Source organism: Kryptolebias marmoratus, linkage group LG1 (assembly GCF_001649575.2).
Source record: "Kryptolebias marmoratus isolate JLee-2015 linkage group LG1, ASM164957v2, whole genome shotgun sequence".
NCBI classification, from domain to species: domain Eukaryota; kingdom Metazoa; phylum Chordata; class Actinopteri; order Cyprinodontiformes; family Rivulidae; genus Kryptolebias; species Kryptolebias marmoratus.
Window position 1 is genome coordinate 3,854,968 of NC_051430.1, and position 24,102 is coordinate 3,879,069.

Sequence of the window (24,102 nt, forward strand, 5' to 3'; positions counted from 1 at the left end):
TTCAGAAATCAGTCCAATTCAAGATGGTCACCTAAGTCAATCAGCGTTAGTCAACAAAAAACTGGCTATAAGTCAGTCATTTTTACAAGTACTTAGGTAAAATTTGACTGTGCATAATGTCATTTATGCATTATATTTGATTGCAACACTTTCTGTGAATTTGTTTTGCAGTTGGAGCAGGAGTCCATTGCAAGTGTGTCAGTTGTTGGAATTTTTTTTGATGATGGTGAAAGTGAAAGTAAAAAAACCTTGTATTTAAACAATACACAAATTGTTGGCCGAAATGTAGTTTTACTCAATTATCTTATGTTGGTGCTTCCTTTATCATAATTTAAATGTTTTCTAGATATTTACAAACAATTTACAGTGGTTTACATGTAAAGGTTCAACTACAAGTTCTTAGTCAAAAAAGAAAAAAGTGAAACATTGTCTAAAACCTTTGAAAAATAAGAGACTGTGACAAATGCAATTTGTTTAATGTGACAGAAGCTAAAAAAATGAAACAAACTGGTTATAACTGTCAGAAAGATGGCTAATCACAGGCCAGCCCATGCACCATTTGATGAGGCTTTAGGCTAATTTTGTTTGCATAGTATGTACTGGATGAAGTTAAGAGTAGAATGTGCAGAGTAGTTATTTCATTGGAATCTGGGATTTTTAAGCTCTGTTTGTACATGCTGGATGGGTGCGGTGAATTCTCACAACCCTGCAGCAGTGTCTTACAAACATTCTGGCAAATGTCAGCAATATATAACTTTTTAAAACAGATTACACAACAGTCCTACAGTATGTTTTCAATCAATGTACCTGAAGATGCTAGCTTTGTTGTTTTAAGACGTATGGCTGCTAAAAAACTTAATTTATGAGTAAGGTAGGAAGTAGTATTGGCCAGAATTAGCATAAGTCCCTGTGTGAGAAATGTTATGTTCTGAGTGTGTATATTCTCTTCTTAACCAGTTTGTACTGAACAATGATTAGCAGACCTTAGGTATGGGCTGGTTTCCTTTGAAACAACTTGGGTTTGGTTTGGGGAAGGGTGGATATATGGCTGATAAGTTACATATCTCAGCACAATCCAGTAAATGCATAAACAGCAAAAACCAATGTGACACCATATGATTCATCCTACAGTCACAATAATTCAACACGGTGCAGTTTAAATGACAAAGACAAAATTTATTTAGGCTTTAAACCTAATAAAATTAAACGCCTAACATTCCTTGAAGGAGTGCATGCCTGCAACCTTTCATGCCAGAGTTTTAAACTAAGATTTTATTATGGTGAGAAGGTAGAGAGTTTTGGTTAAACCTTGTAAAAGACATTATGTGCAATATCATGTAATATTTGCGAAAAGTGTTAGCTCCAAGATTATGTGTAGAGGTTGAGTCTCAGATCCAATCAAACAAAAGTTTAACTTAGTATCTGTAAAAATGACTGAGTTTGAGCCATTCTGGGTTTGCTAAGGTTACTTAGCTGTTGTGGCCATCTTGAATGGAATTAAGTCCCAAAGGTAATCAGATGTAGATGTATATCTAGTGATTACTTTCTGAGAGTTTCATTAAAATGTGTCCATTGGTTCATGAGAAAATCTGCTAATGCAACAGAGAAACAAACACATGAACACACACTCACAGACATGTTGGATTTGATCAGCTTTAGTTTTTGCCCTGTGTGATTGTCCTAAATCTGTAATCCTCAGAAGAAGGGAGTTCTCACACCAGCTGAAAAAGCAGCAACCATACTCGATAACCAATAAAAGCATTAAAAACATGTTACAAAAAAGGCCAGGGGTGGTTGTCACAAATGGAGGAAAACTGTCACTTTGTTTCATATTTTAAAAACAATAAAACACATTTAGATGTTTATGAACTTTTATCAAATTTGTCACATTATATTTTAAATTTATTCCTCCAGAAATATATAGTAAAGTGCCTATTTCTGCAGAGATGCACAAAGTTTATCCCCACTCGCGATGATATTGAGCTAGGATTTGGTGTGGTGGCTGCTGACACAAACCCAACACATACTTTGAGTGCTAACAAAATGTACAAGACCTGTTTTTAAAACTTTGCCTTTACTTGTTAGAGCCAAATGTGTCTGTTTGCAAAACATATCATGAACCACTAAATGGATTTAAATTAAACTGTTAGAAAGTAATCACTGGAAGTACATCTACAGCTCATTATCATTTACAAATGGCCACTACAGCCAACTCACCTTAGGACACACAAGAATGACTATAACTCAGTCAATTTTACAGATATTGAGCTGAAATTAGATCTAGTATCACTTGAGAGTTTACAATACATACTCTGAGAGCTAACACATTTCTCAAAGTCTCACAATATTGCATGATATCACACATAATGCCATTTACGTAGTTTGACCTAAATGGCCCCAGTTCTGTTCTTTTACTGCAGTGGTCTCCTGGTCCTGGTCCTCAGGGCCACCATCCTGCAGGTTTTACTTGTTCCTCTGCTCCAACACACCTGATTTGAATCAATGGGTGATTAACAGGCTTCTGCAGAACGTGAAGAGGTGATTTAACCTCTGAATCAGGTGTGTTGGAGCAGAGAAACAAGGAAAACATGCAGGATAGTGGCCCTGAGGACCAGGATTGGAGACCACTGCTTTACTGCAAAAGATGAGATCTTAGTCTAAAACTTTGACATGAAAGGCCTTTAATAAAACAAAAAACAAATTAAAACAAATAAAAATAGATAATCTAATTTAATAAAAACTTAAATTGTTTCTGTTATATGAACACATTTTTATTTAGGCTGATTAAACTAGGGTCCTGCTTGTCTTTGTTTTTGAGAGCCAACTGGTGTAGCACGAGTCGTAAATGTTTAGAGTCTAAAGTTGCAGTTGTCTCTCTGTCCGTATGTTTCTGCTCAGGTCTTCTCCTTGGATAAAGCTGATGCCTTCCAGGACTTCTACAGCCCCTTTAAGGCTGATGTAAAGAACAACATGTTGGAGCGATGTGCTGAGCAGATAGCCACCCTTTGTGCAACACTCAAAGAGTATCCTGGGGTTCGATACAGAGGGTGAGACCAAAGCCTTTCATAAGTCTGTTTAGGCTGTTTTTAACTACTCCATGTGATAATGATAAAATCAAATTCAGACTGAAAACACATGCCTCTGCTGCTGTTCGTCATGGGAGAACATTTAATATATAAACCCTGCCCTGTGGAGGGATGTTCGAACTGCTGTTTGATTTTGTAGAAAAACAAACAAAGGACCCCATGACAAAAACTAACCGTTTCTCTTTGCACTCTGTGTGCAGTGTGTTTTATAGACATTTTATCAAATTGCTTAAGTGCTAAATTTTCTCTCTCCTTTAGACAGCTGCGGAGCATTATTTACAGTCTGCTTTACGGTTGTCACCATCAGTCACTTTGAAATCCCTTCACACTGCTGACATTACTTCTCCTGACTGCTCAACTGAGAGCCGAACATCATGCTGTCATAAAGTGGTATTCATACTGTGTATGAGTACCAGTACATGGCATCTGACAGGTACCCAGTACTGGTAGTGGTATTGTTGCATCCCTACCACTTTGTCTTTCGTTCATATGTATATTTGATAAAAAGCCATCTTGTTCATTACGTAGAAAATACATTGTGCTTGCAACATGGAAAAGTTATCTTTTTCACAAAATTAGAAAAGACGTCTACATAAAGCTTATGACTGATGTCTAATTATGATTTAAAAATTAAAATTTAGCAGTCGTCGAAAACTAGAAATAAATAGAATAGACATCTACATTTTGCCAGGATTAGCTAGTGTTTAAAACCCCACCCACATGGAGAACTGAACTCAACACTGACAGATTTTAAAGTCTCTTATCCACTGAATTAACCTACCACAAAAATCATCATGGCATTTCCACAATATAAGACCATTTATGGGCTATGACTAAACGTGGTAAGCTGACCAAACACTCAGATACTACCACAATAAAAATCCATGTATGTACAGTCAGTCTGTGTAGCATTTTAAGTCCAAAATTGTAATTCATGCCTTATGATTGCCATTTTTCTTTATATACTGGTGTCGATTCTCATTTTTCTTTATTTCTTATAACATCCTGAAGTCTTGTCAGTGCACAAACTATGTAGCTTGTTTTTATGAAACATTAAATCAAACAAAGTCTCTCTTTATGTTTTCATCTGCTGGTACAATAGAAATATTGCAGTTTGTTTTGTGGTTGGTTTGTCTTGTTTTGTTATTGTAGATTGAGTTGATGTTGTTCCTTGTGTTTTCTTTTTGGGGTACTTTCTTATTGATTTTCTGTTTCTCCCATGTCATTCATCATTGCATCCCCTCAGTCAGTCCTTCCCCTCATTACTCACCTGTCCCATATTTGCCAATCAGCTCAGCTGCATCCACTTGTTCCTCATCTCTCGTAGTACTTGCGTATACTCCCGGATCTCACAGAGTCATCAGTCTGTCAAACTTTGTTCTGCTCTTGTCTGCTACCTGCCTTGTATTCCTTGTCTGTTCCTTGTGCTCCTTGTAGTTTTGTTTTCTGTATATTTTAATACTGGCCTGTCAGCTTTTATTTTTTGTCTTTCCTTTTTTACTCTAAATTCTGTGACTGATGTTACAGCTGATAAGTATGAACAATACCACTGATGACTATTTGATAGAACATCACTTTCAAAATACCCAGATTATCCTTTTTATAAGATAAGGATCAATACTGGATTTATGTCTGTTGCTCAGTGGTTCTAGACCCATCTATAAAGAGGCAGGAAGCACCTTTGTTTGAGATGATCAGCTTGTGGAATCTCACCCACCAAACAACATTCATCCAAGGACATCTTTTTCAGGGCTAAATTAGGTTACACAATCACCGCCATTATTTAGCCCAGAGGACGCATTGACAATTTGACTTTAGTCTGATTTTACAAAATGTACCCAAAAAGAAAAAAAAGAAATCTAACTTATAAAGTTGGTCTTTATTCAGCTAGTTCAAAGTAGTTCTTATGTAGCAAATACAAAGGACTGAAAGCTGAGCTTTGTTTAGCCTGCTAATTGTAGCCCAAGTTAACTTAGATCATCCACATGAAACAGGTTAGGGATGCACACCTCCTTCGTGATTAAATTGACATAACTTGGAGATGTGTTTCTATGGCCACATTGGACAGGCGAAACAAAGCCCAAAATTCAATGTCTACTTTTGAGCTAGATCTGTACTGTTTCAGATGACCTAAACAAAGCCAACTCTCAATGTGTCTTTTTGGGCTAAAACTGAACATGTCAGCTTGGTTAAGCAAAGTCCAATTTTCCTTGTTTTTCTGGGCTTAAAAAGGCTGCATAGTGCCACAGATGAGCACAGTTACCTCACATTGACAGACTGAATATGAGGCTTCAGGACAATTTCACTGAGCTGATGTGTAACAGAATTTCAAGTTGTTTTTTCCCATTTTGTTTAACCAGAAAAGTTTTTAAATAAACAAATTAATTTTCCAATGCCACTGCTGGAGACAGGCACCAGCTCCCAGCGACACAGAAAGGAGAAGCGGGTAAAGAAAATGGACGATGGATGGATTTTCCAATGCCTTCTTTGTGTGTGTGTTGGCTCAGGGAGTACAAAGACTGTGCCATTCTTGCCCAGATGCTTCAGGAGAAACTGGATGGCTATAAGGCTGATGATCCCACCATGGGAGAGGTAGGGTGTACAGCTGAATAAGGAACAGAAGTCTCATTTATAAAACTAGCATATGCACAAAATCGGGGCCTGAAACTTGCGTACATCACTTTCCACACAAAGTTTGTGATCTATAAAACAAACTTGTCGGGAAAATCTGCTGTCCCTCATGTAAACTCTGAGCCATGCGTACCATATACGCTGGTTTTGGAGACGGGAAACTGACGACTCAGATGGTGAAGTGGGGAATTGAAGCCACTTGCATTATGATTCCTTTAATTTCACTCCATAATCAAATGTTAATCTTAGGTCGACTATCATAAGCTTCAAAACAGCAGTTTTATTTATGCTTCAGCTGGTGAACCATAAAATTTTCTCCTTAACGCATTCCTCTCCCTGGATGATCACCAGGGTGATGTGTACCACAGATTAACACACGAGGGGACAGTGGCTCCCCCCTCAGGCTCTGCCTCCTGACTCTCTTTCCAAACCCCCAGAGTGCAGAGGAGGCACGCTTTAATACCGCTCACACCTGTGCGTGCTCCTTCGCAGGGGAGCACCCAATCAGTTTTTGGCAGACCATCACTTTTTGGCACAACACCGGCCAGCCTTCTTTCAAAAGGTGTCAGTTCGGGTTCCTTACCCCCACCTGAGCCTCTCTGTCCCATTCACTGAATTAACAGTGGTAATGACATGTTGCCACTCACATCGCTTCTTTTTATTTGTATCACCACTACTGTGGCTCCCAAAAAATATATTTTATATTATATATTATATAAATTATGTTTTTGTTCTCCACCTCATTCACAAGAACTTCGATCTCTGCCTCTGTGAAATTTTGTTTCTTTGCTCTTTTCTCCGTGGTTGCCATTGGTAACTATGAAATAACACTGATCAGCTGGCTCATTTAAATACACCTTAACATTCATGAGGTGCTTTGCTTTGACCATTTATGGCTGAACGTGGGTGTGTGGAGGGAAGAACCTGAGGCGGGACCTTGTGTGCAAACTTTAAGGTATAGGTGTGATCTATAAAGAGAAATTGCTGGCTGGTGTGTGTGCGCAAAGTTTTATAAATCTGAATTCTTTTAGGCGTACGCACGCTTTTAGTAGGAATCCTATGTAATCTTTTATAGATGAGACCCCAGAACATTTGAACACTTTAGGGCTTTTCAGATGATGGAAGATCAGGGACATGCAAGATAACAGAATAGTACATGAAAACAGCTCAGAATGCTATTTATAACCACACTAGCACAATCTGGCATAACAACAGGTTAAAATGCAAATCAGATTATTTGTACACACATTTGTTTTTCTTGCATGATTGATTATCTCTGAGTGGGCATAAATATTTTCAAAACAAGCCACTTTTCAGTGCACATAGAAATGATGGAAACAAATTATGGACACATATCTGAAAAGATGCATAAAACAGTAAAATGAATCTCGTGATACAACTCTGTTTCTGGTGATTTTTAAGTTTTATCCCCTGCTAAAATATCATAATTTATGTGCTGTTCCGTTGACTCAACCTCATCTGCAAAAGTGAAATGCACTGAGAGCAGAATGAATGATCGAACACTGGGGCCTGCAATCTTTACAATCAAAGACAACATTTCTGTTGTGCAATTCAGATCACTAAATAAAATGTTCAATGCTGTAAACCATGCTTGAGCTGTAATCATCAACTGGTGGTCTGAGGTCACTTCCTGTTCACTTGGGGGCCTTTTATCGGCCAGTGAGGCTGGTGATCACCACACTAGAAGATTCAAATAAAGTTAACACAAACCATTACAACAACATACTGGAACTTTTTTTATTATTATTACACAAAAGTCTTTCTAAATTTAATTTACTGTCATTTTTAAATAATGTCAGCCATGAATTCACACGGAAACAGCATTTTAGAAGAACCAAAATGGTAATTTTTGAAAAAGGCTTCTAAATGTCAGTCATTCAACTGTAATCCTATTTTCTTTAAAGGCATTTAAATACTCCATGAACTGTTGTTAGCAAAGATGTCACAAAATGTTTTACTCAAAACAAAGATAGCAAAATATTTATCAGTCCTCTGTGTGTATAATGTAGTTTGTGTGTTGATGTTTCCAGGGTCCAGACAAGTGTCGCACTCAGCTGCTCATACTGGATCGTGGCTTTGACCCCGTGTCACCTCTGCTGCACGAGCTCACGCTGCAGGCCATGGCCTACGACCTGCTGGGCATTGAGAACGACGTCTACAGGTGAAAACTCTGCACATGGAGGGTCACTCTCACTGCACTAGTTAACAATTGGTCTCCAATTGTTGTCTAATAACATTTTTGGACTACATGTTTGATAAAGTTTTGCCCTATTCAACTCCAGGAACAAAAGCAAAACATTTTATGCTTTATATATACTGCTAGAACTCAGTTTTATGGATATTGACACAAACTTTGGTGTGGTGTTACCAGTGATCAGATGGTGGTGATATTTGTAGGCGGGGCTAACAGATATTTAATAAAACGCTGCAGTTTGGATTTTAACAGCAGAAGCATCCAATTTGAAATAAAGAAAACCTGCTGTAAATTGACATGTTCTTTTTCATCACAAAGACAACCTTAAAACAAACCACCACCCTAAACCAAGCTCACACAGATCCTCTGTCAGCTGTCCAATACTTCATTCTCTTCATTAAGAGTTTCAGCTATAATCATTTCAGATGATGTTTCCCAGTCAAACAGCTTTGAATAACACTGCACCACACTCCCTGACACAATTACTAATCACACTGATAAAATCCAATCAAACAGGACATGTGATATTAGAAAGTGCTTCTTTTTTTAAATGAATCCTACCTTATTCACAGAGAAGCTCACTCTGATGACTTTTCTGGGATGTAAAAAGATAAATAACCACCTTGTTAAAGATCTGTTAGCTACACCTGCTGTTATCCAGTCCTTTCTCTGCAACCAGGTCACAGAAAAACTTTGGTTTTGCCGCTTTTCCTGTTTTGAATATCCTTTGGTCCATCCACCTCCAACCTCTTCATGTTAGTTTTTTCCCCCAAAGACATTCATGAAAACAGGTGAGAAATTAAATAAAATAATAAATAAAATAAATAATCCACCTTGTTTATGTTTATCTTGCTCACCATGGTAACTACGTCAGTGTACAACAAACCACACCACATACACTCACGCTCGAGGCACATTATCGTACGTCCACCCTCACTGGCTGAAGCCTGAGGCCTTGAGCTGACCCTGGGCTGAACTAAATTAGCCCAAACGAGCAGCAAACCGAGGGGGCGGGACAAGACAGCTGTCAATCATTCTGTACCAAGAAAATACATTCAATGAATGTGGCTGAGAAAAGTTAGCCCTTTGAAAAGACGCCAGGATTTTCTTGAGATTGGTTGGCACCAGTTTTGTTGTAAATTTTACAAAATGTGATACAATATTTTCAATTTGTGTTTATTAGGTATTTTAACATTTATATTGTAAACACCAGGGGGGGCCCTAGACCTTAGTTATAGCTATTTTTGTGTTTTCTAAGTCACTTCTACAGACATCTTGCTAAAATTTGGTGTGGTGGTAGCTGAGAGTGATTTACAATGCATACTTGAAGTGCTACTTATTGTGCAAAACATTTAGCTTTAACTGTTGGAGTCATCTATTCTTGTCTGTTAGCAGGATATCTCATGAACAAAAGGACAAATTTTGCTGAAACGTTCAGAACGTAGTCACTGGATGCACATCTACAACTGATTGACTTTTGGAGTCAATCTAATTCAAAATCTACTTGAAAATAGCCAAAACAAAAGAGGCCATAACTCAGTCAATCCTACAGACATTAAGCTAAAATTTGATGTGTTAGTAGCTGAGAGTCATTTACAACATATACTCGAAATATATCTTGTTATATTGCATAAAAGATTTTCAAAGATTGACCAAAAGGACTATAACTCCTTATTTCTCAAAGGATGATGATTTCAGTTTAAACCTCTGGCATGAAAGATGGTGACTGATATACATTCCTTCAAGCAATGATAAGGCTTTAATTTAAAAATGAAATGAATTGCCCAGTGATGCACGTTATAGTACTATACCAGGTAATTTCTGTTTTTGATGAACATTAGCAGGGCGTGACATCTTTGACCTTCTCTGTCAGGTATGAGACCAGCGGGATGGGAGAAACCAGGATGAAGGAGGTCGTACTGGATGAGGATGACGATCTGTGGCTGAGTCTGAGACACAAACATATTGCTGAGGTGTCAACGTGAGTGTCTATAAACCTCCTGATTATTCAAGTAAACAAACTCAGGAGTAACTCTGTCTGTCACCAACCTGTCAGAAAACACTTTGTTTCATCTTGTTCCACATGGCCTTTTCTGTTATTTCTATCTCACTCTGCACAGGGCTGTAACTCGCTCTTTGAAGGAATTCTCAGCCAGCAAAAAGATGAACACTGGAGAAAAGGTAGAGAATGCACCATTTTTCTAAACACTGTTTAGGGCTGGGACAAAGTTCTGCTCTGTTACTGTGGTTTAAAAAACAACGAAGTGCATCAAACATTCCTTCAAACTTTTTATTTTTTTTACCATGAGCTCTGAATTATAGATATGAATGATGGAACTTGGATTTTCTTCCAATGACTCCCTATAGAGCCATTATCTGAAGTGATGCACAAGAAAAAGTCAGTTTTTCATGCACAAAAACCACTTGCATAGCCAGCACCTGAAATTTGTTTGAGTATGCAGAGCCTGTTGGCTCATTTTTTTAGTGACAAACTATAGGATCATTGTTGTCATGCAATATTCAAACAATAATTCATCAGTCAATAAGCTATCCCTGACCTGTCTGGTGTGTTCCTTGGTCTTCATGATGATGTTTGATCACTAATTTTCTGCAACAAACCTCTAAGGCTCACAGAACAGCTGGATTTATTTGGGATATCACAGTAAAAGGGGTAAACACAAATGCACAGCACACTTTTCAGATTTTTATATATATAAAAAAGTGGAAAACCATGTATCATGTTCCTTACATATTACAATTAAGTGGTTGGTCTATCACATAACATTCCAGTAAAATACTTGGGATTGTAATGTGACAAAGTGTGGAAAAGGTTTTTTGAAGGCACTTTTAACTCGTATGAATGGGAGGACCTGTTGAATTAGTTCTTCCTCCACAAACACTGTTGTTTTCAAATTAAAAATGGTGCTGTAACTTATGACTTTCAAATATTTTAATAGCTGAACAGTCAATGAGAGTTGAATTCAAATAGTTGAAGTTGTACCAGAGAATGGTGAAATGGTTGCTGAAATTTGCTGATGAAGTTGAACCGGCACAAACCAGAATATGAAAGGAGCAGAAAAAGGCAGAAAGAGGTGCCAGAAGTAATGAAATGCTATGAAAATGCAGGAAAATGCTAGTTAAGAAGCAAAAGTAGAAAAATGTTTGCTAAAAGCTGCAAATTTCTAGTAGCAAAAATAAATGAATAAATAAAAGTAGCAAATTGCTAGCGTATCAATGAACTGTCCAGCTGTGCAAAGTGACAATCCCACGTTACATGGTGGAGTTAGACCTCGGGGTCACTCGTGGCTGTAACCTTTGACACCATGATATTGAAATCCATAGGGCAGATGCTTGACCAAAGAGGTGTCCAGCTGTGAAGTCTGAGCTTTCTATGTTAGTTTAGTTTAGTTTATCTTAGCTCATATTTTGACTGTCTTAGTCTAATTGTTGTTTAGTTCAGCTTTAACTTCATCATGATTTTATTTAGATTATTTTAGCTACTATTTGACTGTTTTAGCTCATGTTTAGATATGTTTAGTTTCATGATTTCATTTAGATTATCCTATATTCCATTTAGATTATACATGATTGATCTATATTTGATTATGATGTTTGCTGTACCTCTGTATTTGTTTCTGTTGTTGTTTCTGTTGTAAAGCGCTTTGGGTCACCTTGCTGCTGAAAAGTGCTATATAAATAAATCTCACTTCCCTTCACTTACACGGTTGCAGAGTTAGTCTGCATTAAAGTTTTTTACTATCATTGTGTGTATTTTTCTTTCAGACCACCATTAAGGAACTATCTCAGATGCTAAAGAAGATGCCTCAGTATCAGAAAGAGCTCAGCAAGGTAAGAGCTGGATGTCTTAAACGATTATTATTATCCACAGCTTTATTTATTTAGTTTTTAACAAAGGAAATTTGTATTTTGTCTGCAGCAGTATTATAACTACCAACCTTTGAGTTAGAAATGAAAATCCCACTGCAGTTTGTTCTTTTTATATTGTTTGCAGTGTGTTATTGTGTTGCGTGTACGAGCCTCACTAACAGCACCTCTTTTTATTCTCACCTCAGTATTCTACCCATCTCCACCTCGCTGAGGACTGCATGAACCGCTACCAGGGCACCGTGGACAAACTGTGTCGTGTAGAGCAGGTTTATACACACCCACACACACACACGTTATGTCTCTCTATCTTTGCAGGGACTTTCCATTGACTTCCATTCATTTCTACACCCTAACTACAGCCTAACCCTGACCCTTACCCTGACCCTAACCATTACCAGTACATAGCTAACCCTAAACCAAACCTTAGTCCTAAACCTAACCCCTAACCCAAAAACATCATTTCTCCTCGTGGGGACCAGGCTTTGGTCCCACAAGGAGCAGTTGGTCCTCACAAGGTAGTATATGTTAGGAAAATTGTCCCCACAATGTATCAAATACATGGCCACACACACTCAGCCATCTTTAATGTAACACTACAACTTTGCCCCCTCATCTCAGCATGTGTGTAAATTTGCTTGACATAAAAAAAATCAATATTTTGAATTTGTTTGTTAAATATATATAGTCTAGACCTAATAAAATAACATTACAATTGGTGAAAAAAAGCATGATTAATCGGTTATGTACCGGTGTCATTGTTTTCAACTGACAGACAAAACAATCACAGAGCAGATGAGTTTGCTCTGGGCACAAAATGAAACAATTAAACAGACTTGTTAGGATGTGTGGAGGGCTCAACAATAAATCTTTCCCCTGGAGATCTACTGATTGCTTGATTGGAGTATCAGTCTGATTGTGCAGCCACTCACAGGACAAGTTTTTAAAGTAACTCACCATAATTGGTGCTGTCAAAGTGGAACTTCATGCTGACCTTTGAACCCTTCTGTCCTCCTCTGGTTTGAAGGATTTGGCGATGAGCACAGATGCAGAGGGTGAGAAGATCAAGGATCCCATGAGGCTTATTGTTCCCATTCTACTGGATGCCAACGTCAGTGTGTTTGACAAGATCCGCATTATCTTGCTCTACATCTTCCTTAAGAACGGTTGGATATCCACCACCACTTCCTGTTTTCATATCGGCAAACAACATTTCATAAGATACTATCCCCGGTTCTGTACTAATATTTATTTCAAGTTTAGATATGGGTGAATTCACATTATTTGTTTCAATTAATTGGGTTTTATTTATTTTAACGTTATTTGACATCTGCCTATGCTGCTTCTTAATGTGCATGCTCTCATCCTGCATGTTTGTGTTGCATGTGTGTACCAGACACATATGCTGCATGCTTTTATGCATCTGAATGTGTGTCAGGTGTGACTGAGGAGAACCTGTGTAAGCTTCTCCAGCATGCTAACATCCCACCTGAGGACAGTGACATCATTTCCAACATGGCCCACATGGGCGTCCCCATTGTCTCGGAGGTAAGCTGTTCTGGCCAATGTGCACAACCCTAGCTGCACAAACTAAGTCTTTGAGTGTTTGCTGATTGCAAACACTCAATTCGACCAACACTCAGTTCTGAGTTGGTTTGCGACCAACTAGCCATGCTGCTCCATTTTGTAGCCATTCTTTGAAAATCCCGCCCTATTTCATGTGCACGGTTTGCCAAACTGTATTGAGAAGGGTTTGAGTCGCTCACAACAACTCTGCAACTAATTAGGAGAAAATTTATATCCTAAATTTTTTAACCATGTTCAAAATTCAAGTGACAAAGCAGGGAGCCTCTGTGATTCACAAGACAAAACTGACAACCCCCATGAACGTTTTGAGACATCTTAGAGACAAATTATTCCTCATCAGTCACAGCCTAGTGAGATACTACCTTAAGGGTGTAAATACACACCTTCTTAGTGTTTCAAAAGGTCTCAACCTCAAAGTTCTTCTGATGCAGATTTCATCCTTTTCAGATTAGTCATTTAATCATTCATTCATTATCTACTTAATGGCTCCTGCCTCACAAGATATGAAAGCAATTATAGGATACTGTTGTCTGCCCAAAGGAGCCTAAACCCCCAGGAGCTCCTATGAGAGGATTCAAAACTCATTCTAATTCAGTCACAGAAGACGTTCAATCGAGAGGTGTGTAGAGGCTTAATGTCCTAGTTTGACTTGAACATACACCTGAATCTGCTGAGATTTATTTGTATCTAAGACACAAAAAAATTCTACTGAGATGTGAAAGGCAAGGTAGACAAATAGTCTGTCACTGTGAGAGAAACAAACTGATGAATTATGATTCTGTGTCCAACTTCTGTTTAAAAAAATCAAAGCAAGTGCCATGTGAAAATAAACAAACATGGCTGCTGAATTTAAAGAAATGAAGCTAATTAAAAGGTGTTTTTTTTTCCTCCATTTTGAGTCCTTTCTCATTCACACCATCCTTACAGGCAGATGTAATAGGTTTAATTGTTGAGAAGTCAATATAAATACTGCCATGTAGCCTTACATGAATGGCCTAATTTTTTAAAAGATGTTTTCCACTAATCTCCAGACTGAAACAAATTCTCCTGTCCAAACAATTAATATAATATACAGATTACCTGAGATATGTTGGAAAGAGAAATAAAGCAGTTTAAATTAAATTACTATGGAACGTTTTAGATTTAATTCAAAATTTCATGAAACTCTAGAATCCCTTTATAGAAATTAATCTGCTAGATTAGAAATCAATGTCTATCTGTCTATCTATCTATCTATCTATCTATCTATCTATCTATCTATCTATCTATCTATCTATCTATCTATCTATCTATCTATCTATCTATCTATCTATCTATCTATCTATCTATCTATCTATCTATCTATCTATCTATCTATCTATCTATCTATCTATCTATCTATCTAGATCACACAGAATGTTTTAAAAGTCCACATGAATTTTTGTGTTGATCTGTAATTTGTAAGTTCTTTATTGTTTGTTGTTGTTTGTTTTGCAGGGAACCACCAAGAAAACTAAGAAGCCAGATCGTAAGGAGAGGGTCAGTGAGCAAACCTACCAGCTCTCCAGGTGGACTCCTCTTATCAAAGACCTCATTGAGGTATACTCCTCACCTGGGGTTGCTCTTAAATAAATAAATCACACACTAGTATACACATTTAAAGTTATCTTGAAACAGTTATGAACTAAAAATTAAATTAGACAAAAGTGTACGACTTGATGTCTGTTTTAGATCATTTCTGCTACTGTCAGTTTGCTTTGTTCTGTGGATTTTTTCTTTTTTTTTTTAAACACAGAACTCAACTTTAGAGTTTTAATAAAAATCCTTTCTCATAGAATGGTTCAGTTCTGCTCATTTATATAATACAAATTTACAACAAAAGTCATTTTTAGGGCACTAGACCAAAAGGCAAATAAGTTCAGTTCATATCATATTACATGCATTTCAGTTCAGTCCAAACAGTCAGATTCACATTGAAATACAATTACATACAGTCCGGTTTTATTCAGTTATAATGGTACAGTTAAATAAAGCTAGAAATAGGATTTATTCATCTCATTTAAATTGAGCTGAACACAGTATTTTATGAAGGCAGCATGGTGATGCAGTGGTTAGAGCTGTCACCTCACAGGTTCTCCTAGCGACATTTCTGTGAGGAGTTGCACGTTCTTCCTGGGTTTTCTCCATGTAGTCCGGTCTCCTCCCACAGATCAAAAACATGCATGCTAAGTTAACTGGTAACTCTACATTGCTGCTAGGTTTGAGTGCAAACAATTATGTGTCTGTATGTGTCTCTGTAATGGACTTGCGACCTGTCCAGAGTGTCCCAAGCCTCTTGCTTTGTGACTGCTGGAGACAAGCACAACTCCCCATGGCTATGGATGGATGGAAGGATGGATGGATGGATGGATGGATGGATGGATGGATGGATGGATGGATGGATGGATGGATGGATGGATGGATGGATGGCCGGATGGACAGATAGACAGATGGATGGACGGACAGACAAACAGATATTTTATGGAACAACTGTAACATGGAGTGTAATTTGTGTTCCTTCACAGGATGCAATTGAGGACAAACTTGACCCTAAGCAGTATCCCTACATTTCCCAGCGACAAGTATCTGCCAAAGCCAGTGCTCCATCAAGGTGTGTGGATTTTACAGCATGCTTCAGAGAACACAAAATAAAGACTGAGCCTGACCCATTTTAATGTTGCTTTAGTGGGAAGAAACCTTTTTGTACACAAAGTAAAAAATCTTTTAAACCTGAGTAAAAAAAGCTGATGTTTTTTCATTCTTATTATATAGTGCTCGGTATGGTAACTGGCACAAGAACAGAGGCCCCACAGAGATGAAGACAGGACCCAGGATTCTTGTCTTTGTAATTGGAGGCATGACGTACAGTGAGATGCGCTGTGTGTACGAAGTCACACAGGCCAATGGCAAGTGGGAGGCTCTTATTGGTGAGTTCGCAGTAATGACCTTCTTCACTGGATAATACAGCAACTAGCTGTTCTTCAAGGGTAAACTATAAAACTTTGATATGCCTCGATTAGTTTTTTTTTAATCTCAGCTCTTTAAAGGTTGGGATGTGGTGTAAAATGTAAATAAATAAAAATAAAAAATAAAAGCTATGATATATAAATGTAATAAATCTATATTTTATTCACAACGGAACATAGCATCAAATGGTTAAACTAAAAAATTGTCAATTTTTCTGGGAAAAAATAAGGTAATTTTAATTTTGACTGTAGCAGCACATCTCAAAAAAGTGGGGAAAGGGCAACAAAAAGCTGTAAAGTAGAATGAATATAAGATAAAAACCGCTGGAGGAGCATTTTGCAATGAATCAGGTTAATGAACAGGTCAGTAAGAGGACTGGGTATAAAAAGAGCATTTTTGACAGGCTGAATCACTCGAAAGAAAGATGGGCAGCACTTCACCAGTCTTTGAAAAAATATACCTTAAAATAGTGGAACAATTTCAGAATAATGTTCCTCAATAGAAAACTGACTTTGAATATCTCATCATCATAATATTATGAAAAGATTTCAAGAACCTGGAAAATTCTCTGAGCTCAAAGGACAAGGCTGAAGGTCAGTATTGGACGCCTGTGATCTTCAGGTCTGATTCTGTTGTGAACATCACAGCATGAGCCCAGGGACACTTCAACAAATCATTGTCTGTAAACAGTTCAATAGGCCTTCGACAAATGCTGCTTAAAGCTCCGTCATGCAAAGAAGAAGCCAGATGTGGACACCATCCAGAAACATGGGCATCTTTTCTGGACCAAACATTTTGTCCTCTGCATTAAACAATATAATCTGGCCTGTGATCATTGCTTAGTTCAAAAGCCTGTCTCTCTGATGGCATGGGCAGCTCACACATCTGGAAAAGGCACCATCAATTCAGAAAATCCAGGTTTTAGAACAATATATGCTCTCATCCAGATGTCTTTTTCAGGAAGGACTTGCATATTTCAGCAAGACGATTCTAAACCTCATACTGCATTCATTACAGCAGCTTGGCTTCATAGTGGAAGAGTTTGAGTGTTGAATTGGCCTGTCTGCAGTCCAGACTTCTCATCAATTGAAAACATTTGGTGCATCACAAAACAAAAAATCACGTAAAAAAGACTGAGGACTGTTGAACAGCTAGATTCCTACATCAGACCAGAATGGGGCAGAAACTCCAGCAGCTGCTCTCCACACTTCCTGGATGTTTACAGACTGATGTTAGAAGAAGAAGAGATGCTTCACAGAGGAAACATGGATCTGTCCATGTGATGCTGCCGTAAAATTCAAAATTACATTGTTTTTATTACTCAAAATGGTACAGTTTCTTTGTTCCATGGTGAATAAAATATGGGTTTATGAGATTTTCAGATCATTGCATTCTATTTACATTTTACACATTGTCCCTTTTTTTTTGAATTGTGTATGTTCAAAGGAAAAAAGTCATTTGTGACTTTGTGATTTGTGTTTTATAAATTAGTAACACAAAGTCAACCTACTTTTCCATCGCTGTCTTTAAAGCTTACTGTACAAAATCTGATGCCAACCGCAAACTGGAGTTGTAGAGGTTATTACTTTTGTCCTTTAAAAAGTTTTGAGTTTACTGTTTGTTGCTCGTATCAGTGTCTGAAACTAAATTCTTAATTTATTCAGTGTCCTAACGATAGTATAAGTGCTTCAGACAAAACTATATTTCTTTTATCCAAAGTTTTATTTCTGGCTGAACTTGAACATGACAGCTTTGTTGACCTCACTGTGAGGTTGTGTTCGTTCCTTCATCTGGAGGGTCCATTACTGTATGTCTGATCCTGAATGACCTGGCACTAATGGATGAGGATTGGACCGGCTAAGTCTTGCTCATATGTAGGTTTATAAATCTTATTTATGTTCTGTGAGCAGCTGCCTCAGCAGAGTTTGTGTTTAAGAGTTAAGTCTAGTGTCAGGTCTGTAAACGAGAGCTCTGAACCTGCTTAAACCTTTTATTCATTCCTGCTCAATTTTGCATTCACGTTTAAAAATGACCACCTAAAATACTGTATCTGACTATACAATGAAATCATTTATTATCAACTAAGGCTTTGATATTATCAGGTTATGAACAGTACCAGTATAAGTTTGTTTTTTATGACCATTAGATGTCACTGATCTGAACTCATACACCTCGTTTTTGAGTTCAAAACAAAATTTATGGATATTTTGACTACAACGAACTTAAACATGAAACACGTTGTGCTAGTCATCACAAATTACTATGTATCAGAGTTTATCAAGAGCATTTGTTTTTAAATCATTTCATGTTTTTAATAGAGAGACAGAAGAACATCGCTGTGTTCTCTGTCTAAACTGACCAGTCCAGATTTTATTAGTGAAAGGAGGATATAGTTCCAACATTACAGCTGAAAACCTAACTATATGATAGAATTACTGTGTAAATACTGTAATAAAAGTTATAGAAGAAAAGGCAGAGATATATCCCCATTCTTTGAACAGGATGGAAGTGTAACCTCACTCTCCCGGTCTGGATTTTGTGTAATCTTCAACTTCTGACTCTTTCTCCTCTATAGCATCTTTAGGTTCCTGGTTCCTAGTCTTTTCTCCCTGTCACTAGTGTCACGATTCACAGTTGAGGGCCTTAATAACAGTATTTTGTTTGGTTATTGTGCTGCTACAGAATGAGTTGTGAGCAAGGCCAAAAAAAAAAAGCAAAACCTTTATATATCAAAGCTGTGAGAAAAGTTCTATACATGACTGAAACAATCTTGTGGTGGTTTGTGAAAATATCAATAGGTTTTATTCCTGTGGAGAAAATGGTCTGTTAGGAACAGATTCCCACCGGTGTTGCCATGGCAGCCTTAATGGGGAGTGAGGTGTGTGTATGTGTGTGTGTCCACTCAAAAACAAATGCATCTGAGGGTGTGGGAAAGGAATTATGTCCATCAGATTTGTCCACCTAATGTCTCCCACATTCTTGACTGTGAACACCAAGGTTGTGACAACACTGAATAAAACTCTGCATATTTGATAAAAATGATCAACATTTATTTTGTCTGCAGGTTCCACCCACATCCTCACACCCACTAAATACCTGAAGGACCTGCAGCACTCAGACTTCCTGGACCCCAACGCCCAACCAGAAGGAACAACAGAACCACCTGCAGAATGAAAAGACACTTGACCGTAAATATGCAAGAGAAAACTTGCCTTGTGAATCCAAGTGTTCCCTCATGCAAACCAACTCATCTTTTTGAATTGTGCACTGCAGAATTTGTTGTAGTAAACTTTCACTGAGAAGTGGTTCCCCTGTCTCGGTTTTGTAAAAAAACTGAACCCATTTTTGATGTTGCTTATACCATTTTGATAGACATGCATGTTGGTGAACTTACTGTAAAAAAATGTTGTTCTTTCTTCGCAGTGGAGCCAGAAATGTGCCACTTTCTGTCACATACCTAGCTTCACTGTTACAAATAACACATAAACCTTGTAGGTTTTACAGTGAAAGGCAGATCTTCATTAATGCTGTTTGAGATAGTTGTGGAGAAGATTCATAGGTGAAGGTTAAAATAAAGTACAGTTTCATAGTAATTAAGCTATAAATGACAGAGAAAAGTTCACATTCTCAAACAAATATGGAGTTATCTCTTGGATGATGTTTATCTGCTCTTATTTTGTAGAAGAAAATAGATATAGACAGAACACAAACTATTTTTTAACCAGCTAAATGTTTTCCCTTTAAAAGATTCTTGTAATATCTCAGCTTTTTCTTTATAAAGCTGAGATAAAAATGATGAAAACATTTCATGAATTTTATGTTTAATATAAATAACATCACATTTAAAGGCTTCTAAAATTCCTCCAAAAACAGTCATTAATAACACATGAAGAAAACATGTTGGTTGTTCATGGCTGGAGCTGACATTTGAAGGGAGTCTAAAAAAAGGGAAAGATGCAGGTGCACAAAGGAAGATGTCAAAGTGTCAGAATGGAAAAGAAAGCATGATGTCAGCTCTATAGCAACACTCACAAGTGGATATGTAGTAAACTGACAGCCGATTGATGTTTCTATAGCCTGCAGACAGCTTACTACACAATTACACTCAAAAAGACCTGTTACAATTTATTTTATTGAATCACATCACACTCTTATCAGTTATCAGAACAAAACAGACCAAATCACGATGCATGAATTACAACACATATATGGCATTAAACACAATCCTTGAATGATATTGCAAGAAGTGTGTATTGAAACAAAGTGAGACTTAAACTGGTTACATAAAACGGGCTACAGCACTGTTGTAAAGGGTTCTGGGTCATTTCAATCCTTCAACACTTTGTGTCCAAGGGAGTAGAAAGAAAACCATTGGAGAGTCTAGGTACAAAGTGAACCGAACTGCAGAAATACAAAGTGGTGAAAGAACAAAGTAACCAGCAGCACTGCAGCAAAACAAGCCAAAAATAAAGTTCATCTTCCTGTTCTTCTGGATGTTTTATTTGACTAATTTAGCCTTGTTTCTCCAAAGCTCTTCATGGTGATTGCTGGCAATAGATTACTCTTTTTGTGAAGCTTCAGTTTAACAACTATGGTTGTCAAAGCTTTTCCACTGAGTGACTACATCATTCCCAGCTGCTAACCAGACAAATAACAAACAGACGGTTGAAGGAGCTCCAAATCTGCCTTCGTTGTAGCTGAAGGCAGAGGAACAGCAGCTACGCCTCCAATGTGATCCAATCTGGTCAGCATATCTAAAGAAAGGTCCCACTGTCTGCAACTCCAAACCTGATTGCTTGATCAAGCTGTCTATTTCAGCTTATCCGAGGACTCTGACACAAATGCTAAATACCTTTGTTAATTTTGGCCAGAGACTGCATACAAAATTTCTGATTAGTTAATTTTTTTCCCTATCAAAGAACTACTCCAACAGTGGACAAAAACACAAACTCCACCTTGTGTCACTTCATTGTATTAAAAACAGTTAAGTGATTGAAATATATGTTTGCTTATTTATCTGTTTGTGGGTCTACTCGGAGCCTTCTCTGAACACCATAAAAGCCTGATGTTTAAACATTGGAAACCTGAAGGGATGTAATTGCAATTTTCTCAACAAGGAACAAGCTGGAACCGGAGAACATTATGTTGAAGTGGAAATAAATGTGACCTGCAGCAGCTCCAAACTCAGAACTAGCAAGCTTACAGCTCCTGCTGAAGTCTTAGTTTCCAAATGTTTCCAAAGTTGAGGGGTGAGAGGTCAAGTGAGGGGCCATTTCCAGAAACTAAACAAAATTTAAAGATGACTGCTTAATAAGAACTGTTTCCAGTTTGGTTAATTACAATAATAATGATTAAACCCAGAATATTAACTATTTAAGTTGTGTTGTACTAACATCATCTACCCACCCTGAGAATGTTATTAAAAGTTGTTTATGAACATTTCTTTTGTTTTTCAGGATCATCTGAAATGACCTTCTCGCCTTCGAAAAGCTTTGACAGAAGAACAGGCCAGTTAATATGCTTCTGTAGTGACGTCCTGTCAGCCCTCAGAACACTGAGCGCTGACCACCACGACCCCTGACCCCTGACCCCCAGTGACACAGCATAATATCAGCTGAAGATGTGTTTTAAATGACCACGTTGAGTTTAATGAGTCTGTTGATGCTGATCCTTGTTTACTGGAAGAAACTAAAACTGTGTTGAAGGCTGTCTGCTACAGACAGATTTAATGTTTCTTTTAGAAGTCATTATGTGAATTAGTTTAGATGACTTGATGGTATTCAGCGGGCATTTTCATAGAATCATTTAGTCTTTTTAAAAATCCTTTTTTGCTAATTCCTCATCAGTTTAGAATATAGACATTTTCATGTAGTGTTTTCCATATTGTAAACATAAACTTTCAGATGACCACATTTAATGCACAGTAATGTGTCTGACCATGGTAATGCCACCATAAAGTCACTGTGTTAATGCTCATTTAGATGCACCTCCAGAAGTTGAAATACAAATATACATTGTAGTTGGATTATCTTGTCTCAATGTTCCGAAGCATTTTTAAACTATTTATTTTATGTCCTGTATTACTATTTTCCTTTTGTTTGATCATAGCACTACATTTGATTATTATTAGTTATTAGTGTATAGTGACTCTCTTTAAACATAATCTTCTGTCAAAGGAAAGTGTTGTGATTCTGGTCATGTTTTTGTGCTCAGCTAATAAAGTGGCTTCTGTTAAACTCTTGGTTTAGTTGGTTGTTATCTCTTTACAGACCGGCCAGCCTCTGGGCTTTTCAGAAGAGGTTGCACACATGACATATACCTTTAGAAAGCAAAGAATGTTGTGATTCAATTAATATGGAGCACTTAATGATATAATAATCAGTAAATACAATCAATAGCAGCAACAAAAAAACTGGAAATTTCTGTAGCAATGCTGAAGGATGCCAATGAAGCTACTGCTCACAATTCCATCATGACTTTGGAATAATCTAAGTTCAGAAATAAAACCTACATTTTTCTGTATAACCTGTATAAGAAGTGTAAAGAAAACCAAGAAGAAATGCTAAAGCAGCTGCCAGTGGCTCATTTGTGGTCACCATGGTAATCACACACCTGTGTCTGTCACTCCCTGGTTGAGACAAAGACAAAACTGCAGACTGAAAAATAAGTCTCAAACAAACAGTTGCTGTTCTTCTCTGAGTGGTAGAAAATCAATGTTCACAAAGTGATTTTTTTTGGTTCTACAATGTTCTGTGTAGGAGATATGACAAGTTAAAAAGACCCTTTATTTCCAGTTTCGAAGAGAAAATGTTGAACTAAAATGTAACTGAATCTGAGGACGCTTGCCTGTGAACTCTCTGCATTCTGGGGGATTTGAGAGAAAACTTCAAATCCTGTAGCACTGAGAGACACACTGGGTAAAATAACACAAAAATGCCTTTCTTTTCATGTTTAGTTTGTGTATGTATCAAAAGAGGTGAGAGTAAGAATAACTTGTTTGCAAAAGATTTCAAAAGTTAGGTTGTAACATCACCACCTGTCAGTTGATCATTTTGTGCAAAAAATTGTAAAATGATAAAACTTAACCATGAAAGATATGTAAAGTCAACTTTCTGCGACCTGTTTAAACTTTAAAAGTTTCTAATGTGAAATATGCCTGAACGGGCTGGGTTTTCTCATGTGTTTTGCTAAAATCCCATTGCTCCCCATTTTGGTTTTGTCTCTGTCTTTTGCTTATTTTGTCTACGTTTTGTCATGTACTGCTACCTGAAGTCACAACTCACTATTCTTGATCAAGCCGGACATTTTGGTGTATAAGTTGGAGGTTTTATTTCAAAGCAATGCAACAAAATACAAGACAGGGTATGGAAATTTGGACAGGATAGTAATAAAAGTGCTTCAGTGCTTATGTAAATAACATGATTATATGAAGGCTCCTGGTAATTCAGTGATTAGTTAAGTGTGGTTACATGTGAATACATTCCTGATTTCCAGTTAATTCTTTTTGAGTTTTGAAGATTTTTCCAGAGGTCGAGTTGCCTTTGATTACACTTTCATACATTACCACGCCCTGGACGACCGAGAAGCTTCAGTAGTACACATGGTACGGTTTTCAATTGTCACAATATAAGACAGTGCAAGAAAGTGCATGTTTCTCTCCTGTTCACACTAAAAATGAACTTATTAAGGTCTAATGCACTGAACAGCTTCACA

General features: G+C 37.4%; 1 protein-coding gene across 2 annotated transcripts in view; it reads left to right on the forward strand.

Annotated features, from left to right (window-relative positions):
- The window catches only part of stxbp1b (syntaxin binding protein 1b), a 35,120-nt gene extending 12,490 nt beyond the window's left edge, over window positions 1-22,630 (forward strand). The window contains exons 8-21 of one of the 2 annotated variants that reach the window (XM_017432717.3): window positions 2,899-3,047; window positions 5,594-5,678; window positions 7,769-7,899; window positions 9,806-9,913; window positions 10,053-10,113; window positions 11,716-11,781; window positions 12,006-12,086; window positions 12,845-12,983; window positions 13,256-13,365; window positions 14,881-14,982; window positions 15,948-16,033; window positions 16,195-16,349; window positions 19,454-19,577; window positions 21,846-22,630. In XM_017432717.3, coding sequence (XP_017288206.1) covers window positions 2,899-3,047; window positions 5,594-5,678; window positions 7,769-7,899; window positions 9,806-9,913; window positions 10,053-10,113; window positions 11,716-11,781; window positions 12,006-12,086; window positions 12,845-12,983; window positions 13,256-13,365; window positions 14,881-14,982; window positions 15,948-16,033; window positions 16,195-16,349; window positions 19,454-19,563 — 1,383 coding nt within the window. In that variant the 3' untranslated portion in view covers window positions 19,564-19,577; window positions 21,846-22,630. Of the gene's footprint in view, window positions 1-2,898; window positions 3,048-5,593; window positions 5,679-7,768; window positions 7,900-9,805; window positions 9,914-10,052; window positions 10,114-11,715; window positions 11,782-12,005; window positions 12,087-12,844; window positions 12,984-13,255; window positions 13,366-14,880; window positions 14,983-15,947; window positions 16,034-16,194; window positions 16,350-19,453; window positions 19,578-21,845 lie in introns of those variants that run through there. The other variant, XM_037976859.1, reaches the window with a different exon arrangement.
- The last annotated feature ends 1,472 nt before the right edge of the window (window positions 22,631-24,102 follow it).